This window comes from Mus caroli, chromosome 9, assembly GCF_900094665.2.
Source record: "Mus caroli chromosome 9, CAROLI_EIJ_v1.1, whole genome shotgun sequence".
Lineage (NCBI taxonomy): Eukaryota > Metazoa > Chordata > Mammalia > Rodentia > Muridae > Mus > Mus caroli.
The window spans coordinates 109,901,507-109,921,506 of NC_034578.1; the positions used below are offsets into that span (position 1 = coordinate 109,901,507).

The following is a 20,000-nucleotide window of genomic DNA, read 5'->3' on the forward strand; positions in this document are numbered from 1 at the left end:
GGTGGATTTCTGAGTTCGAGGCCAGCCTGGTCTACAAAGTGAGTTCCAGAACAGCCAGGGCTACACAGAGAAACCCTGTCTCAAAAAACCAAAAAAAAAAAAAAGATTTGCCTCTGTGTGTGTACATGTGTGTGGATACCCAAGGGTCCCAAAAAGGTCATTGAATCCCCTGGAGTTGGAGTTAGCAGGCAGTTGTGAGCTATACAATGTTGTGAATTGAAGTGGCGTTTCCTGAAGGAGCAAGAAGCCCCCTTAACCTGTGTCTGAACCGAGCCTCCAGCCCGATACATTGTAACTCTTGATACACTGAGTCTGGTTTCTGTTTTGCACCTGTGTATGTCTCTGATTGTAATTGTAACTTTTTTTAAAAAGATTTTTATTTTATTCTATGTAAGTACACTGTAGCTATCTTCAGACACATCAGAAGAGGGCATTAGATCTCATTAAGGATGGTTGTGAGCCACCATGTGGTTGCTGGGATTTGAAGAGCAAACTCTTAAGCACTGAGCCATCTCTCCAGTCCGTTATTGTAAATTTTTTTGTTGTTGTTTTTCGAGACAGGGTTTCTCTGTTTAGCTCTGGCTTTTCTGGAACTCACTTTGTAGACCAGGCTGGCCTCGAACTCAGAAATCCGCCTGCCTCTCCCTCCCGAGTGCTGGGATTAAAGTCGTGTGCCACCACGCCCAGTTTATAATTGTAATTCTTGATACACAGAGACTGGTTTCTGTTTTGCACGTGTGTATGTATGTGTTTGTAAGTGTAGCATGTCTTCCTCAGCCTCTCCCCACCCTAGTTTTGAGGCAGAGTCTCTCACTGCCCCTGGAGTTCACTGGCAAGCAGCGCCCCCCGCCTCCCGACTCTCCAATGCCTAGCTTTTTGTGGGGCTGGGGGTTAGAACTCAGCTCCTTTACTCGAGTGGCTGGCACTTCAGCACCTGAGCCCCATGCAGAGATCAATTTCGGCTATTGTTATTTCTTCTTTATGTTCCCCGTTCTCTTAGTTTTCTTCTCTGTATTACTGTCTCTTCGCCTTGTTTGAGGATGCTTTTGTTTTCTTGTTTCCCGTCTTCTGGTTAGGAAGTTTGTTTTTCTCTGTGTTTCTGTTTTCTTACCTATTCAAGCATGTTATCTCTTTCCTCAGAAGAACAAACAAGGCTCCCAAGGCTACTGTGTATGGGAAGTGAGCTGTGCACAGCAGCCAACGCCCTGTAGGAGCCTCCCTGATACCCTGCTGCCCTGAGCTAACCATTGCCCCAACTCCTGTTACCACATAGTCATGGAACTTATTTTGAACTTGAAATAACTGAATTCATACAAACACAAAATGGGTTCATGCAGTTCACACCTTGATAAGTCTGGCCCTCAGGAAGCTCCACCCCTCAGTAGTAATTTATAATCGCGTAGAGCCCCTGGATAGAGAGTGCTTGCCGGGTACCCGTGGAGCCCTGGATTTGATCCCCAGCGCTGTGAAGGCTGTGGTGATGCAGTCCTAACCCTCAGGAGGAGGAAGAAGAGCAAGAGATTCAGAGTCATCCTTGGCTACATAGTAAATTTGAAGAAAAAAAAATCATTTAAAAATGTACTAAGGGGCCGGGCGTGGTGGCGCACGCCTTTAATCCCAGCACTNGGGAGGCAGAGGCAGGCGGATTTCTGAGTTCGAGGCCAGCCTGGTCTACAGAGTTAGTTCCAGGACAGCCAGGGCTACACAGAGAAACCCTGTCTCGAAAAAACCAAAAAAAAATAAAATAATAAAATAAAATAAAAAAAATAAAAATAAAAATGTACTAAGGGGCTGGTGAGATGGCTCTGCAGGTGAAGGCCTTTCCTTGACTTCAGTCCTCAGTACCTTGGAAACCTAAACTGGCCATGATAACAAACACAAGTAATCCCACGTGGAAGGTGGAGCCCAGAGGGTCAGGAGTTCAGGGTTATCCTCAGCAACCTTGAGAATTTGCTACTTGGACTCCTGCTTTAATTAATTACTTAATTGGTACCATAAAGAACAGGTATGTGTACTGCTTTACGCTAGCTGGGTTCAGCTGCTTGGTAACCTCCTGCTGAAGGTAAAACCTGTACAAAGACTTCAGGCAGAGATGAGAGAGCAGAGCATTGTGTTGGTAGCCAGGGCTGGGACATTGTCAGGACTTAGACAGGGAGAGGAAGGTGCCCTGCTTCTAGAGTGTATTGGACGGAGCCCAGCCATGAAGTCTGGGGAGAAGCCAAGTGTAGAACGGCTGCATCCGTCTCCTGGGCCAGACTGAGACTCGCTTAAGTGAGGATGCATGGGAGGTTTGGGCAGAACAGCTGAAGGATAATGCAGGCTGCAGGAACTGACCAGACAGAGAACCCCAGTGAAGCAGGAAGACCAGTCGGGGACTGGTGGTGACTGGTGGTGGCTGTGGTGTGTATATACACATCACCAGTCAGACTCAGACCACAATATGAAAGTGGAAAGCCACACACCCTGGCTCACACTTAAAATCTCAGCACTTGGGGAACTGAGGTAGGACTGTTACCATGATTTTGAGATCAATCTGGACTATGACGTAGTAAGTTCTAGGCCCTCCAGAGCTAGCTAGCTACAGGGTGAAATCCTGTCTCAGGGATGTAGGGATGGAGGGAACGGGCAAGAGGAGAGGGAAGGGGAGGGAAGAGAGAATGCAGATACTTGTGACTTTCTGGGGCAAGTGTGAGGGAAAAGGGCAAGAATCAGACGCCTCAGCCAGCTGACGAGAGGCTCAGCAAGTCAAGTGTTTGTCACCAAGGCTGAGGATCCAAGTTCAGGCCCCAGGATCCACATGGTGCAGAGAGAAAAGTGGCACCTGCGAGTCGTCCTCTAACCTTCATATGCAAGCTGTCTGTGTGTGTATATAACAATAATAATAATAATGCCAATAACATAAACCCCATAATAACTAGAATCAAATGTCTCTTACTGTTTGGCCTGAAAAACTCCTCTGTGGTACAGATCGTGTGTGTGTGTGTGTGTGTGTGTGTGTGTGTGTGTAGATGGGTGGCATATATGTGTGCGTGCTGTGGTGCTCATGTGAAGAAGGTCAGAGATATCTCCATGACTGTCATCAGCAGAGGGTGGCTAAGATTCCCTGTGGAGCATGAGGGAGAAAGGACAGAGAGCCTGTGTACCATCTACCTAGCAGGCCAGCTAAGAGGGACTATCATCACGGTGAATACAATGGAGCTGGCCGGATAGATCAGCAGGTGAAGGCCTTCGACGACAGGCCTGATGACCTGAGCTCAGTCTCCTGTCCTCACACGATAGAAGGAGAGAATTGACTGCCAGAGTTGTCCTCTGATCTCCCACATGTACACACCTACCCTACCCTCGTAATATGCATTTGTGTGTGCATTATTTTGTTTTTCAAGCCAGGGTTTCTCGGTAGACCAGACTGGCCTTGAACTCAGAGATCCACCTGCCTCCTCCTCCTCCTCCTCCTCCTCCTCCGGCATGCACCACCCCCGCCTGGCTCGCAATGGCTTGTTTTAAAAGTCTCCGTGGTATGGTCTGCTTCGCCCCTAGGGATCACTCCTAGGGTTGCGTGTGTTGAGCAAGCACTCAACACTGAGCAACGTCTCTGGCTCATAGTGGTATTTCTCCTGGAACTTGCAGATACGTAGATAACTTATTTTTAAAGTACTGGAATATTTGCTTGCATGAAGGGAAATGTCTAAAGATAAGGGACCCGTGTAAACTCTCCTGACCCTTCCCTTCTCCAGAGACTTAGGGAGTGAAAAGTCTCTTCCAGTGAGACAATGTCAGGGTACCCAAATGGAGATGGGTGTTGTCTCCCCCTGCCTTGGACTATCGAGAGAACCTCTTCCCAGCAGGCTGCACAAGCCTTTACTCACTGGTAAAGGTCACGTGTGAGTCTTCAAGGCTTGACAAGACTTGACATTTGCATTTCTCTAAGATTTCTCTTTGGTGTGGGTAATACTAAAGTAGACAGGGTTAACACTTTGACCGTAAAACTCGAGGGCAGAGTGTAGAATCCCCCATCCCCCCCTACCCCCTCCCCACCCCATCCTGAAAAGACAGGCATGCCTCTACTTTTATGAGCTCTTGATTAAATTGGTGACCTATTTTAACAGTTCTATCTTAACCCCCACCGTGTGTGTGTGTGTGTGTGTGTGTGTGTGAGAGAGAGAGAGAGAGAGAGAGAGAGAGAGAGAGAGAAAGTGTATGAGTGTAAGAGAGTATGTGTGTGTAAGCCGGGCAGTGGTGGCACACGCCTTTAAACCCAGCACTTGGGAGGCAGAGGCAGGTGGATTTCTAGATTTCTGAGTTCGAGGCCAGCCTGGACTACAGAATGAGTTCCAAGACAGCTAGAGCTACATAGAGAAACCCTGTCTCGAAAAACCTAAATAAATAAATAAATAGTGTGTATACGTGTGTATATATGTGGGTGAGGAAGTGTATGTGTGTGTTAGGGTGTTACTGCTGTGAACAGACACCATGACCAAGGCAAGTCTTATAAAGGACATTTAATTGGGGCTGGCTTACAGGTTCAGAGGTTCAGTCCATTATCATCAAGGTAGACACATGGCAGGATCCAGGCAGGTATGGTACAGGCAGATCTGAGAGTTCTCTGTCTTCATCTGAAGGCTGCTAGCAAAATACTGACTTCCAGGCAGTTAGGATGAGGGTCCTAAAGCCCACGCCCACAGTGACACACTTCCTCCAACAAAGCCACACCCACTAATAGTGCCACTCAGCTGGTCCTGTGCTTGCCTGACAAGCACTAAGTCTTAGGTTCAGTTCCCAGCTAGTCATTGACCCAGCAGGACTGTGAGGAGAGCCCTTCAACCTTATCTCTCAGTTCCCCCCTTTTATGTTTAATGCCGGCCCTAAAATGGACCAGACCACCCAGAGAACTATGCTGAGTGGAAAGCAGCTCCTGGTACCCCTGAGCACACTCACGGGGGACATGAGTGTACACCTGGGGACTGACTGACTCAGGGAACTTGTTTGCCCTATGTGTGTGTACCTACATGTACACACATGTAAGGTGTACAAGTCCACATGCACTCCTGTGAGCTTGTCCGAGCATGCACGTGTAAAGGACAGAGACCAACTTCTGCTATCTTTCCCTGCCTCTGTCTGCTTTATTTTTGAGATAGGGTTCCTCACTGAACTCTGAGCTTGCTGTATCAGCTAGGCCGGCTGCTGCAAGCCCTGGGGATCCACCCATTTCTGAATCCCCCTAGTGCTGGGGTTTCATGGGAGTCCTGAGGATATAAAATCAAGCCCTCACACCTCCGTAGTGGGCACCCTACCCACTCTGACGTCTCCCCAGCCCAGCCGTAGGCCTTTGACTCATCTCTGGACAAAGTCCCTCATGCTGTCTCCTGGCTGTGTAGTGATGCGGGAACCCTTACTACATGACTTAATACAAGATTAATACAGCCTGCCGTGGCTTTTCTCACTCCGTGAGCAAGGACTGTTTCTAGCTACAGCATCGCCACACAAAGTGCTTTCTAAGCAGAATCTTTAGATGGATGAATGAACACGAGACCTGAACTCTTATTAATGATTAATTTCTATCTCTTTCCTCTGGTGTTCTGGTATTCAAAGAGTCGCTATGATATGATTTTTGGATCTAATTTAAGAGCAGAGATATCAAAATTCCTGTGGCTTGGAGAAACTCATAAAATGGGGTGGGCGGGACTGTCAGGATAATAAGAGTTCAGGCCATTCTCTTTGAATGGGAAAGGGCAGCTGTCTGCTGGGTATGCATCTTTGAATGCAATGACAGGCAGTTTTGATGGTCAGACTAGAAGCTGTGTCTCAGGCATAGATTATGTCGGAGAAATAAAGAGTAGGAGGTAAAATGTTTGTGGATATTTGCTTATTTTCTGAACCATTAATTACCTGGATAGAATGTTATGATTTTGCTAAGTAGTAAACTAGTAACAATAAAAAGTTATTAAACAGAATCAGGGATGGTGGCACACAATTTTTTATCTCAGCATTTGAAAGGGAGAGGCAGGTGGATCTCTGAGTTTGAGGCCAGCCTTGTCTACAGAGTAAATTCTGGGACAACTAGGACTACACAAAGAAACCCTGTCCTGAAAAAAGAAAAGAGAAGAGAAGGAAAGAAAAGAAAAATTTTTTTACAGGTGAATGTCTAAGGGGTTAACGTTTTTTTCTCTCCTCTTCCCCACTGTGTTTTATAGTTTAAAGAAGTCCCAGAAGGCCCTATCCCTCCGTCTACACCCAAGTTTGCATATGGAAAAGTTGCTCTGAGAAAGGTAAGACAGGATTCAGGGTTGGTAGTGTGGCTCAGTGGGTAGAGTGCTTACCTGGCATGAGCGGTCTATCCTCAGCACCATATAAACCAGGCATGCTGGCACACACCTGTAATCCCGGCAGTCAGGAGGATCCGAAGTTCAAGGCCATCCTTAACTCCATAATGAGTTAGAAGCTAGCCTGGGCTACATAAAACCCAAGTCAGCTCCTCACTGAGATGGGAAGACACAGTGAATGGGCGTGTCATCGGTCGGCTGGAGGCTTGCTCTCTTCCCTGAATTTGTTTTCTGAGAGCCGGGTAGAAGAATTGGCATTTTCTGGGGTATGGGGAGATGGAAGAGAGGATCCTTGTGCAAGCTGGGAGGATGCAGGGTGTGGTGCTTGTGGGCCGCTCCGTTCATTTTAGTTCGGTTCTTGGTTTTGAAAGGCAGTGCTTCAGACGGCCCTAGAATGACATCTTATGTCATAATTCTCACCAGTCAGGCTCTCTCCCATCATTTGCCCCTTTATTATTATTATTATTTTCTTTATTACATTTATTTCTTGGCTTGGGAGACATGCATTCTGTGGGGCTGAGATGGAGGCCAGTGAACAGCATGAAGGAGTGAGTATTTCTTCCTACTGTGCATCTGGGGACTGGGACTCAGGGCATCAGGAATGGTGACAAGCACCCGCTGAACCCTCTTGACAGTCCCATCCACCCCCCCCCTTTTTTAATGAGTTCCTCCAAGCCACAGGAATTTTGATACCTCTGTTCTTAAATTAGATCCAAAAATCATATCATAGTGATTTTTTTGGATACCGGAACATCAGAGTAAAAAAATAGAAATTAATCATTTAATATGAGTTCAGGTAATTTTATTCTGGGTAGGAAAGGAGAGAGTTACTTAATGGTTTACAAAATTGGTTTGTTTTGACTCTTTGGGTCCCCGGTTTTCCCCTAGCTTCACCCTTTACTCCTACGTGCATTCATTCACCAGAAAAAAAGAGAAGAAAACATGAATAGCCACTTATTTCTTAAGAATCTTCAAGTTCTAAAATAGCAGCATAAGCTTTTATCTTTAAGGCAAACACCAAACACCATAGCATAGTTTTCCATTTGTAACCTTGAGCTTCTGCTTGGCTGGCCCAGCTGCCGTAATAGTTTCCATTGTAGTGTCAGATCCTGTGCCACATTCTACAAAGAACGTGGTCTCTGATAGGAATCTCTTCTTAGATTAATCACGCTTGAATCTCACTTGGAAGGGGGCACATGTTCATCTCTGTAGCGACTTAAGAAAAATGGTCGCTTGGTTCTGAAACAGTCAAGAGTCCTTTCACGTGATATAAATAGCTGCAAATGTTTAAAACAACAACAGTACCAAAATTGAAAAACATGAAGATGTACAGCTTAGCGCTATGAAGGAAATCAGCAAATTGGCATGGTAGCTCATGCCTATAATCCTAACTGTGGGGGCTAAAGCAGGAGGATTGCTGTCAAATTCAAAGCCAGCCTTTACTCCGTGGTGAATCCGAGGCTAGCCTGGGCTTTAGAGAAAGATTCTGTCTCCAGAAGAAAGGTGTGGGGGAAAGCAGAGGTGGTTGTAATCCCAGCACTTGGGAGTGGAGGCTCGAGGATGAGACGTTCAGGGTCATCTTGGCCAAGTAGAGAGTTCTAGCCTGGGCTACAGGAGACACTCACTGTCTACTCGACACAGAGCTAGCTAGGAGGGAGGGAATCGGCACACAGCTTTTTTCCATTTATGTAAGACATAGTATATAATAAAGTTTTATTTAAAATTGTATGTGTTTGTGTGTGCACTCGCACACTTGTGGAGCAGAGAGGGTAACTTTCAGGAGCCGTGACACAGGCTCAGAACACGTGTCACATAAGCTTGAAAGACAGTGGAGCAACCGTGACCCAAGCCTGTGACAGGGTTCTGGCAGATCTAATCTTAGAGTGATTTGCCTCTACCTACTGTCTTCGCTTCAGAGCTCTTCCTCACTTGAAAACAAGTGATGCTTCACAGAGGCCTCCTGTCTCCCGTGCTGTCCGTTTTGAGGCCTTTCTTAGATAGAGAGCTCTGAGCTGACTTTCTGAACGGGTGCACTTGAAACTCCCCTTAAGACTTCTATCATTTACATTTTTATCAAGAGTTAGGAGCAGGGCCTGGAGAGATGGCTCAGCAGTTAAGAACACTGCCTGCTCTGGTTTTTTTAAGTTTTGTTATACTTTGTTTGACACAGGTTTCTCTATACAGTACTGTGCATCCTGGATCTTGATATGTAGACCAGGCTAGCCTCAAAGTCACAGACCGTACGCCTGCCTTCCAAGTGCTGAGATTAAAGTTGTGTGCCACCAGGCCTGGCTTCAACTGATCTTCAGAGGATGCAGGTTAGATTCCTAGCAACCACATAGCAGCTCGAAAGCATCCGTTACTCCAGTTCCAGGTTCTGACGCCCTCTTCTTCCCTCCTTGGGCACAGTACGCACATGGTGCACAGACTTACATGCAAACACCCAAACACGTAAACTAAAGAACAGGTTTAGGATGTGGTTGGCCTTTAATCCCAGCACTTGGAGGTCAAGGCAGGTGGATCTCTGTGAGTTCAAGGCCAGTTTGATCTACATAGCAAGTCCCAGGCCAGCCAGGACTACACAGTAAGACCCTGTCTCCAAATAAAATAAAACAAAATAAAAAGTTGCAAGCAAGGCCCGGGGCTAGCCGCTCGGTGGTACAGAACTTACTTACCCAGTTTGTGTGGAACCCCGGGCTCGTAGCCGGGTATGGTGGTGCATGCCTCTAATTCCAACACTTGAGAGGCTGAAGCAGGTCAGTCTTTGTGAATTTGAGACTCATGGGTGTATAGAGTGAGTTCCAGGATGGCTAGGGCTGTCACATAGAGAAACCCTGTCTTGAAAAAGGAGAGAGAGAGAGAGAGAGAGAGAGAGAGAGAGAGAGAGAGAGAGAGAGAGAGAGAGAGAGAGAGAATTTGTGTGTAAACACAAAAGAAAAGTAAGTTATCAGGAAAGAAAGAAAGAAAGAAAGAAAGAAAGAAAGAAAGAAAGAAAGAAAGGAAGGAAGGAAGAAAAGAAGGAAGGAAGAAAAGAAGGAAGGAAGAAAAGAAGGAAGGAAGAAAAGAAGGAAAAGAAAGAAAGAAACCGACCCTGGGTTCTATCCCCAGCCCTGCAGAAAACAGTAAGAAATAAAAGCAGGTAGGTGCTAGGTTTTAGCTGAGTTAGCAGAGAGCCTGCCTGGCATGCAGAAAGCCCTGGGTTTGAACCCCAACAGTACATAGGGTGTGTGTGGTTGAACGCTCAGGTAACCCTAGCACTTGGAAGATCAGAAGAGCAAGGTCACATAGCAAGCTCGAGGCCTGCTTGGGACACATGGGGCCCTGTCTCAGAAAGAAAGGGATGAGAGGGAGGAAGAGAGAAAGGGTGAGAGAGAGACAGAGAGAGACAAGAGAGAGAGACGGGGTGGGGGTGGGAGAAAACAGGGAGTGGGTAAGATCAAGGGGGATTGAGAAGCAGATGACTTCTCTCAATGTCTCTGTTAAGTCAGACTAATGTAGCCTCCCTCCCACCTGCCACTCTGGGGACAGGACACTGAGTCTGGGGACAGGGACACTGAGTCTGGGGACAGGGACACTGAGTCTGGGGACAGGACACTGAGTCTGGGGACAGGACACTGAGTCTGGGGACAGGATACTGAGTCTAGTCCTGCTTCTTTGCAGTTCAAGACGGTGGCTGAAGCTCTGGGTATCCTGTGTCCCAATGGGCCGGTGAAAAGCCTCTACCCCCTGACATTCACTCAGGTAAAACAGGTAGGTCTGTCTCTATGGAGAACGCTCTGTCCTTCTGTTCCTGGCAACACAGGTGTGTCTTACTGCTTCCTGGGCGTCGTTATTTAATGGTGGCTGGGAGTAGGGCTCAGTTGGTGAGGTGCTTGTCTGTCGTGAGCAAAGGCCCGGGTTCAGTTCCCAGCACCTCATAAACCAGGCACGGTGACAGCCTGGAGAATTAGCAGGTGGAGGTTGGAGGCTCAGAAACTCAAGGTCATTCTCAGATACATGGTATTCGAGGCCAACCTGGGCTACATGAGATCCTGTCTCCAAAAAAGAAAAAAGAAAAAAGAAAAAAAAAGTCAGTTGTCAGTTTAAGTTTTCCTTCTTAGAGGTTCTGCTTTGGGAAGGACATTGTTGTGCTCTGTGTTTGTGTGTGTGCTTCGTTTCCTGGCGCTTCACTTTCTTGTCTCGCTAGAAGTTTCTCGTTTGAAGCTTTTTCAGGATTTTACCCAGTTCATCCATCAGCTAGCAGCTGCTTTTCCTGCTTTGGGCGTGTATGTTGCAGACTGCTTGTCCCCAGAAAACAGGGCTGAGATCCCAAGTGTGACAAAGGAACCAAGAGACCCATGGTATTCCGGTGACCCCGTCCCATGCCACACGGGGACCCAAGAGGACATGTCTCCTTTGCTGTGTCCACACAAAAGGCATTCTGCTGACTCTAGTGTGGGAAGGCTGGTCTAGGAACAGTCTGGACTCTTCAGAAACTATTGCTGCCAGTCCGGCTGTGGAGGCCACAAGTATGATTCCGGCGTGTGGGAGGCCAGGCAAGAGACTAGAGAACTGGAGGCCAGCCTGGGCTACATAGTAAGCTCCAACCTGGCCTGTGGAACAGGGCAGCCTTGTCTCAGAAAAACAAACGTGAGAAAATCCCACACAAAAATTCCAGTGAGCTCACAAACTGGAGATGAGATTTGAAAAGAGTTTAAGTGGCTGGAGAGATGGCGCAATAGTTAAGAGTGCTGACTGCTTTTCTGAAGAGACTGGGTTCAGTTCTCTGCACCCACAGGGCAGCTCACAATTGCCTATAACTCTAGTACCAGGCTATCCAAAACTTCTGGCCACTGTGGACACCTGCATTCATGTGCACACACACACATGTGCCTCACACACATGCCTGGCATGGCATGAAGCCCTGAACTTAATCCCCAAAATTACATAAAACCAGACATGGCTATATGAAGCCTCGTCACTTGGGAGGTGGAATAAAAAATTCAAGATTATCCTTAGTTATGTAGTAGAGTTGAGGGCAGCCTGGGCTACCTGAGTCCCTGTCTTTTTTTTTTTTTTAAGATTTATTTATTATTATATCTAAGTACACTGTAGCTGCCTTCAGATGCACCAGAAGAGGGCGTCAGATCTCATTACGGATGGTTGTGAGCCACCATGTGGTTGCTGGGATTTGAACTCAGGACCTTCGGAAGAGCAGTAGGTGCTCTTAACCACTGAGCCATCTCTCCAGCCCCCTGAGTCCCTGTCTTTAAAAAAAATCAATAAATATTACTTCTGATTTGGTGGTAGAACCCACCCACCCACCAGCTCTCTCTCTTTCCTCTTTGCTTTAAAAAGAGTTTCAGGTTGAGTCATGTTTTGTACTCTAGAGAAGATTTAGCCCAAGAACCTGGAAAATGTTTTACTGAGCAGAACTCAGTGTTTGTCTTGTGCTCAGGGCTTTTCCTGGCATAAAAAAAATTTTTTTTATGTGTATGAGTGCTTTGCCTGCTGGTGTGGATGTGTACTGCCCATGCCTGGTTCCAACAGAAGCCTAAAGAGCTTCAGCTGCCCTGGAACTGGAGTTACAGAGGGTTCTGAGCTCAGGGCCTCTGCAAGAGCAGCAAATGCTCTTAATGGCGGAGCCATCTCTCCACACCCCTTTAAAAAAAAAAAAACTAATGGGGGGGGAGGGTATGGGGGACTTTTGGGATAGCATTGGAAATGTAAATGAAGAAAATACCTAATTTAAAAAAAACTATTGTTTTCTTTCTTTCTTTCTTTCTTTCTTTCTTTCTTTCTTTCTTCCTTTCTTTCTTTCTTCCTTTCTTTCTTTCTTTCTTTTGTTGATGTGTATATGTGTGTGTGCCATAGCACACATACAAAGGTTAGAGGACAACCTGTGGCAATGGGCTCTCTCCTTCCATCTTGTGGTGGGTCCCGGGGATTGAACTCAGGTCATCAGGCTTTGTGGCAAGCACCTTTACCCACTTGATTTTGTTTTTTTTTGTTTTGTTTTGTTTGATACCAGGGACCCCTGACCTGTAGGTATGATTTCCCTGGGTCCCTCTGGGCAGTAACTTAACTCTTGTTTCCCCAGTGTGGCAGTGTGTCCGTCCGTCCCTTCAGTGTGGCAGTCTGTCCGTCCCTTCATGTTTGAATAGTTTCGCCAAGACCTAAAAAGTCAGCCTGAGTTTGGCTGTGGGTGGAGGAAGCGTTTCGTTCCCTAGCGCTTTCAGAACGTTGCTTTCAGCCGGATCAAGGGCAGCCAGGCTCTCAGCAGCTGAACAGTGAGGGTGATGCTGATTTCTCATGTTCTTTTCTCACCAGTATTTTGGGTATGTGCTGTACCGAACAACGCTTCCTCAAGATTGCAGTAACCCGAAACCCATTTTCTCTTCACCCTTAAATGGTGTCCGTGATCGGGCTTACGTCTCTGTGGACGGGGTAAGCATTCTCTTTGACCTCCACATCTAAGCCTTGACAGCGGGGTGGAGGGTCTTCTACACTTAATAACGTGACAGCCGGTGTCCCGGGGCAGTATGGCTTGCTTGCTGCTACGGCTCACATGCTGCAGGGTCAGGGCTGTTCTGACACACACACTCTAGAAAACCCTGGGTCTCATGAGTCCAAGGCCAACGCTACCCCGACTGAGCTTAGCATGTCACCCAGGCCTTCTCTGCTCTTTAGGGATAGCATCCACGTCAGTTTGGTACCTGTTACTATACAAAATGTGCTGAACTTAGTGTCTCCCCCTAAATGAAACATTAGAGTCTCAAGGGTTGCTCATGACAGTTGTAACCAAAGTATACCGAGGGCTTCACTTCATAGTAAAATGCAGATGTATTTTTAAACACCCTGTCCAGTATCTGGTGTGAGGACACACGCCTGTAATCCCAGCTGTCAGAAGGTTGAGGCAAGAGAATTGTTAAGATTCAGGCCAGTCTACCTGCATGATGAAATCCAGGCTTTATCAAAACAACAAAAAAAAGGAAGACCTGAGAGCCAGAGCCCATGAGATGGCTCAGCAGATAGTGCTTGCCATGAGCCCTGTGGTTGAGTTTGATCCCTGGGACTGACATGGTACAAAGCAGAGCTGACTCATGCAAGCTGACCTCCGATACCTACTCCTGTGCCTCGGTGCGCACACAGTAAACTGAATAATTCAAAAGGTATCTGTGGCCATTTGCTCCTCATTGGGACAGTTGTGGGAAAAGCTCGTGAGAAGATTTTCCTCACCAAGCACATTGTTTCAGAAAAGTGTTAGCCTTGGAGATTTTTGGTCTTGGTTTGGTCTGGATTTCATGCAGCCCAGGTTGGCCTCAGACACGTTTGGGATCCAGTGCCAGCCTTGAACTCCTGGTCTACTTAACTCTGCCTCCCAAGTGCTAGGATTACAGGTGTGTGCAGCCACACTCAGAGTAGCTTAAATCAAAAATATTTCCATTCTAGGCTGGGAAGATAGCTTGCCTTGCAAGCATAAGAGCCTCAGATCACATCAGCAGCGCCTATATAGAGAACAAAGAAACAAGGGGCTGGAGAGATGGCTCACTGGTTAAGGGCATTGGCTGTTCTTCCAGAGGACCTGAGTGCAACTTCCACCACCTACGTGGCAGCTCACAGCTGTCTGAAACTCCAGTCCTAGAAGATCCTGACACTCCTGGCCTCTGAGCACCAGGCACAGACATAGTACACAGTCACACATGCAGGTGAAACACTCACACATAAAATACGTAAAAGAATAAGACGAAAAAAATCCACGTGTGACTGTGTGCAGCTGTAATCTCAGTGCTGGGGAGGCAGGGACAGGAGGATCCTTTGGGAGCCTGGCCAGCCAGCCGAGCCTCCTCCAAGAGGGCCAGAGATCTTATGTCAGAAAGGAAGATGGCCCATTTCTGAGGGATGACAACCAATCCTGTCCCAGTGGTCTCTACACACGCACACATGCATACTTTCACCTGAACACACACACACACACAATAAGGGGGGAGGGCTTTCTTTTATAACCAGCAGATTTCATTTCAGTAGGTACAAGCCCCTGAGAGGTGACACTGTGCCTACCATTACCCAGCCTTCCTTAGTTGTGTCCTGGTGACTTATGGTGAGTGTAGCCAGTCTAAAAGTAACCTTTTAAAACGTTAAAAATACTTGAATAATCTTAGAATAAAATTCTGAAAGATTACCTAATCATTACAAAAAAAAATAGGGGGTGGGGGGAGGGCCTGGGGGACTTTTGGGATGGTATTGGAAATGTAAATGAAGAAAATACCTAATAAATTTTAAAAAAATTTTAATTTAAAAAAACAAAATGGATCTCAGAAAAAAAAAGTAATAAAATATAAAGTCACAAATAAATTAAAAAAAAAAAAACATTAAAAATAGGGTTGGAGATTGAGCTCTGTAACAGAGCCCTGGTTCTGGCCTCAACTTGGTGTGGGTGTGGTGGTGTGAATGAATGAATGAATGAATGAATAAATGAATGAATGGTTAGCAATGTCTTGCTGAGAAAATCCCTGTTGTTTTCCCTCACTTTGTTACATAATCTCTGTGACTGATGTACCCTAGCAATTGAGGTGCGCTGACTCCACCTCTCGCCGATTTTATCTGTTCCCTGATTTTATCTGTACTCTCTACGTGTTTAAAGGCTGTTTCCCGGGGGGCTGGTGAGATGGCTCAGTGGGTAAGAGCACCCGACTGCTCTTCCAAAGGTCCAGAGTTCAAATCCCAGCAACCACATGGTGGCTCACAACCATCTGTAACGAGATCTGGCGCCCTCTTCTGGTGTGTCTGAAGACAGCTACAGTGTACTTACATATAATAAATAAATAAATCTTTTAAAAAAAAAAAAAGGCTGTTTCCATGCACCTAACTGTGCCAAGGCAGGAAGCTGTGAGGAGATGCAGTGATCCTTCTCACAGGGACGCTAGAATGTCTTGTCTGTCCTGCTCCTTTAAAAATAGAAGTGTGGGGGCCACACCTGTAAGCTGGGCACGTGGGATGTGAGGCAGGAGAATTAGAAGTTCCAGGCAGGCCCTCATGGTAGAAGGAAAGAACTGACTTCCTCAAGTTGTCCTCACCATGGCATACGTGCGTGCGCGCGCGCGCACGCGCGCACACACACACACACACACACACACACACACACACACTCTTAACAATGTAATATAGCCAGGCAGTGGCCTTTAATTCCAGCACTTGGGAAGCAGAGGCAGGCGGATTTCTGAGTTCGAGGCCAGCCTGGTCTACAAAGTGAGTTCCAGGACAGCCAGGGCTACACAGAGAAACCCTGTCTCGAAAAACAAAAACAAAACAATGATATATAGAGATAGAGATATATAGATAGATACTAATAATGTTATATATATATACATATGTACATACACACACACACACGTATATATCAATCAATAAAATGCCTGAGCCAAGCATGTTGGTCCACACTTGTAATCTTAGCATTTATAAGGTGGAATCAGGAAGGTTTCAAGTTCAAGGCCATCCTGGGCTGTATCACAGGACCTTGTTCCTAGAAAGGCGTCTCAGTCATTATAACACATTCCCAGCAGAGGTGGCCCCTGAGCTGTGTACAGCCATCCTCCTCATTGGGGAAGACAGGGATTGTGGGAACTTGTCCTGAGCACATCCAGACTCTCCCTGTAAACCTGATGACACTTCGGGGCAGGAAAGGGGACAGATGAGCTGTGCACACGGCTCCTTTTCTCTGATCTCACCCTCCATTCAGCCTCGGCTTTAACCCACAGGTCCCCCAAGGAATCCTTGATCGAAACCTTATGACGACTCTGAACATACGGGGGAAGGCTGGAGCCACGCTGGACATTATGGTGGAGAACATGGGGCGTGTCAACTATGGCAGATTCATCAATGACTTCAAGGTAGGACACTCGGAGGAGGGATGGGCCTGTGCCTGAAACACTCACACATCTGTCTCTGCTTCCCGCTTCCATTTATACAGAAAAAAATCTTTACTTTCTATTTCTACCAAGGAATGCAGTTTATTTTATGTGTAGTGTGTATGTATATGTATGTATATATCCTTTTTTTTTTTTTTTGACACGAGGTCTCCCTGTGTAGCCCTAGCTGTCCTGGAATTCCCTATGTAGACCAGGCAGGCTGGCCTCAAACTCAGAGATCCACCTGCCTCTTGTGTTCCAGGTGCTGGGATTAAAGGCATGCACCACCATATTAAATCTACACCTTAACTTTTTAAATCTGTTTATCCTCGTTGTTGTTGTTTAAGGCAGTCTCAAGTAGTCTAGGCTAGCCTTGAACTCACCATGACTTTGAATTTTCGATCCTTGAGCCTCCACCTCCCAGGTGCTGGGATCGCAATGTCTGCCACCATCCTGTTTATGCAGTGCTGGAGATTGAATCCAGAGCCTGCCAGCCGAGTCACATTCTCCAGCCCTTAAGTACCGATAATTATATATGCTATATATATATTATATAATATATTATATATCAATAACTATATTGATACTTAAGTATAATAGTTAAGATTGGGGATGGATGTATATGTATGTGTGTATGTATTCATTCTGACCAGTGACCACAGACCAGCTGTCACACATCACAGCCGCTCCCTTTCAAGGCCTGCACACTTCGCTGAGCCTGAGGAGCGAAGCCCCCTGCTTTGTTTTGCAGCCTAGAAGATGACTTTCTTTGAGGGGCTCTTTTCCTCCCTGCCCACGAGAACCTTGAGCTTTGCAAACAGAACACTTCCCTTGTGCTTGAGCTCAGTCATCCTGTGGGGAGAAACGGAAGCCACTCCACCGTGCCCTTCCTCTGCTTTGAAAACCCACCCAGCTCGTCCGGGGCTCTCCCTCCTCGGTACCTGAGGCATGTGGTGGGCTCTGCTGAGCAGGCTTGGACCGGTGGCTGCAACAAAGCTGTGTTATAGAAAGCCCCTTGGCTGCCATCCTGCCGCCGCCAGTTACTTCGTCTCTGTCCAGTCCCAGTGTGGTATTCTAACCAGTATTTCTAGATCATTAAGAAAGCTTACATTGTTAATCTGGGTTTCTGTTTAGTTTAACGTGTTTAAGAAAGAAAGAAAAAAAAAAAAAACTCATAGCCCAGGCTGGGTTGAGACTCACTGTGTAGGCAGGCAGGGATGTCCTTGAACTCCTGAGCTTCCTGCCTCGACCTTCCAAGTGCTGGGCTTACAGGCATGTTCCACTGCACCTAGGTCATGTGGTGCTGGGGCACAAACGAGGGCACTAGGCGAGTCCTACTGAGCTGACTCCCCAGCCTGGAAACTTTTTGTTTTTTGAGACAGGTCTTACTTTGTAGCCAAGGCTGGTTTAGAACTCACAACAATGCAGATTCTGAGTTTACAGGGCCAACCTCCACACCCAATTCAAGAAACATTTGTTTTGGTTCTGTAGCCTTCCCAAGGTGCTTCCCTGGAGAGAGAGCCCAAGGCACTGCCAAGCATCGGATCGTGATCCCGTTTCTATTTTTGTAACATGTATGTTTGTGTATTCATATGTAAGTATGTGTATGTTTGTTTGTGTATGTACGGGCATGCATGTGTGTTCAAGCACATATGCACATGCCTGCCATGAGTATAAAGGGCCAGGGTTGACAACTGACTTCTCCCTCAAGCGATCTCCACCTTCTATCAAGGCAGGGTCCCAAGTGAGCCTGGAGCTCTCATAGCCAACTTGCCCTGGGGAATTCCCCGTTCCTCCTCTTGTGTACTGGGATCACAGGCCGGGCTGTCATGCCTATCCAGCATTGATGTAGGAGCTGAGGATCCAAGCTCCAGGTCTCACTCTTACGTAGCAAGCCCTTCACCCACTGATCCATTTCCCTAGCCCCTTCCTGATCCTCTTATGGGCAGCAGCAAAGCCAGTGTGACACACTGCTTACACTTGCCTCCATATAAACGTATTTCCCCACCCTTGTGTTCCAGCTGCAGTCACTGACCTTCCTGGCTGACTGTGGTTGGTCACATTGACTCCCTGGGTGAGTAGGATCCTGTGGTGTGGTCCCTATGTCTAGGCACTTCATACTGGCCGGATCAGTAAACAGACAGTTGAGACCTGGTATCAGAGAGTGTCTTTTTAAAGTCCAGGACTCGCTGAGTGGGAAAGCTCCTTACATAGAAAGTAAAGAATCGGTGAGGCTTGGGCACACACACATACATGCACAAGCACACACACATACCTACACCAGTAATCCCCGCCCCTGTGAGGTCTGGGCTACACAGCAAGTTCCTTCTCTCAACGAACAAATAAAAAAGCCGTAGTGAGAACTTAGCTGAGTTGCCAGAGGCAACCTACAGTCCAATGCTTGAACCAGGAAGATTTTAGAGCTCAAGGCTAGCCTCGGCTACATAGTGAGTTCCAAAATCGTGTGGAACACACGGATCCTTCTCTCGATAACAACAGAAAGAAGTTAGATACATCACGACCCTAAGTTTCTGTGTGACGACTGTAGTCAGGGCTGCCTCAGCCCCTGGCCCCTGCAGGTCAAACAGGAGAAATTTTCAACCAATCCTGGGGTCCATTGTCATCTCATCCTTCCCTTAGAGCCTTTGCTCAATCCCACAGATGTCCATTGTCATCTCATCCTTCCCTTAGAGCCTTTGCTCAATCCCACAGATGTCCACACACATGGTCCTCAGCTGGGCAGACACTCGGCCACTCTGGATCAAGGCTTGCTCCTTGGTTGGTGTGAGGGGCAGAGGCCACCCCGAAAACCCCTCCATCTGCATAGGATGAATATCCCTAGATCTCCCTACTCCCTCCTCCTCCCCTCCCTGGTTATTCTTTGCTTTTCTTCTTCATTCTAGCAAATTCTGAAGTCAGTGGGGTTCAAGCTAGAGCGCTCCCTCAGAGGCACCCACTTCCTGTAGCCCAGACACTAGGGTGACTTTGTGGTGATTTGTGGTGAAGCTGGCGCAGAGGGCCGTGTACCTCGTTCCAAAGAGTTGCCGTTGCGGGAGTTGTTAGGGTCAGGCAGATCCAGAGACGGGCCACTGAAAGGCAGGAAGAGCCACCCATGTGGCCACTCTAGGAGGAGAAGTAAGTGAATCCTGTATCACCCCATCTTACTCCACCCCACCCCAGTCCGTCCTCAGGATCCTGACATGGGGATCAGGTTTAAATGGATGGCTAGAGAGAGACACTCTAGTAATCCTGGTAAAGATGTGTCCCAGCTCCAGTCTCTGCAGCCGGTGCTCTGAGGATGTCAGCACTCAGTGCCAGCTCTTCCTGAGAGACAAGCTCTCAGGCTGGCTCGGGATGATACCAGACTTTGTCTGGCCTTTCTTTTTCCTAGCATGAGATTTCTAGGGAAATTCCATTTCCGTAGGTTCCATTGACTCAACAGTCTGCCAGCCAACTCGGGGGGGGGGGGATAAGTGTCTCTTTAGAATTTCTTCATTCTGGGCTGGAAGGGTGGCTAGGGGTTTAGCACACTGGTAGAAGATCCAAGCTTAGATGCAAAGACCCACATGGAGCAGCTCATAACTGCCTGTAACTCCAGCTCCAGGGTGTCTCATGGGAAAAGGTGCTCTCTTGGCATGGTACCCACATGCATGTACACACACACCACACACACACATAAACACACATACACACACACTCACACCACACACACACACACACACACACACACACACACACACACACACCACACAAGATCTTATGCCACAAATAAAAATAATTTTTTTTAAACTTA

General features: G+C 47.1%; 1 protein-coding gene across 1 annotated transcript in view; it reads left to right on the plus strand.

The window, feature by feature from the left end:
* Window positions 1-20,000, plus strand: part of Glb1 (galactosidase beta 1) — a 71,746-nt gene that overhangs the window by 39,574 nt on the left and 12,172 nt on the right. Inside the window, exons 11-14 of the mRNA XM_021172646.1 lie at window positions 6,192-6,266; window positions 9,981-10,070; window positions 12,630-12,746; window positions 16,058-16,189. Coding sequence (XP_021028305.1) covers window positions 6,192-6,266; window positions 9,981-10,070; window positions 12,630-12,746; window positions 16,058-16,189 — 414 coding nt within the window. The remainder of the gene's footprint in view (window positions 1-6,191; window positions 6,267-9,980; window positions 10,071-12,629; window positions 12,747-16,057; window positions 16,190-20,000) is intronic.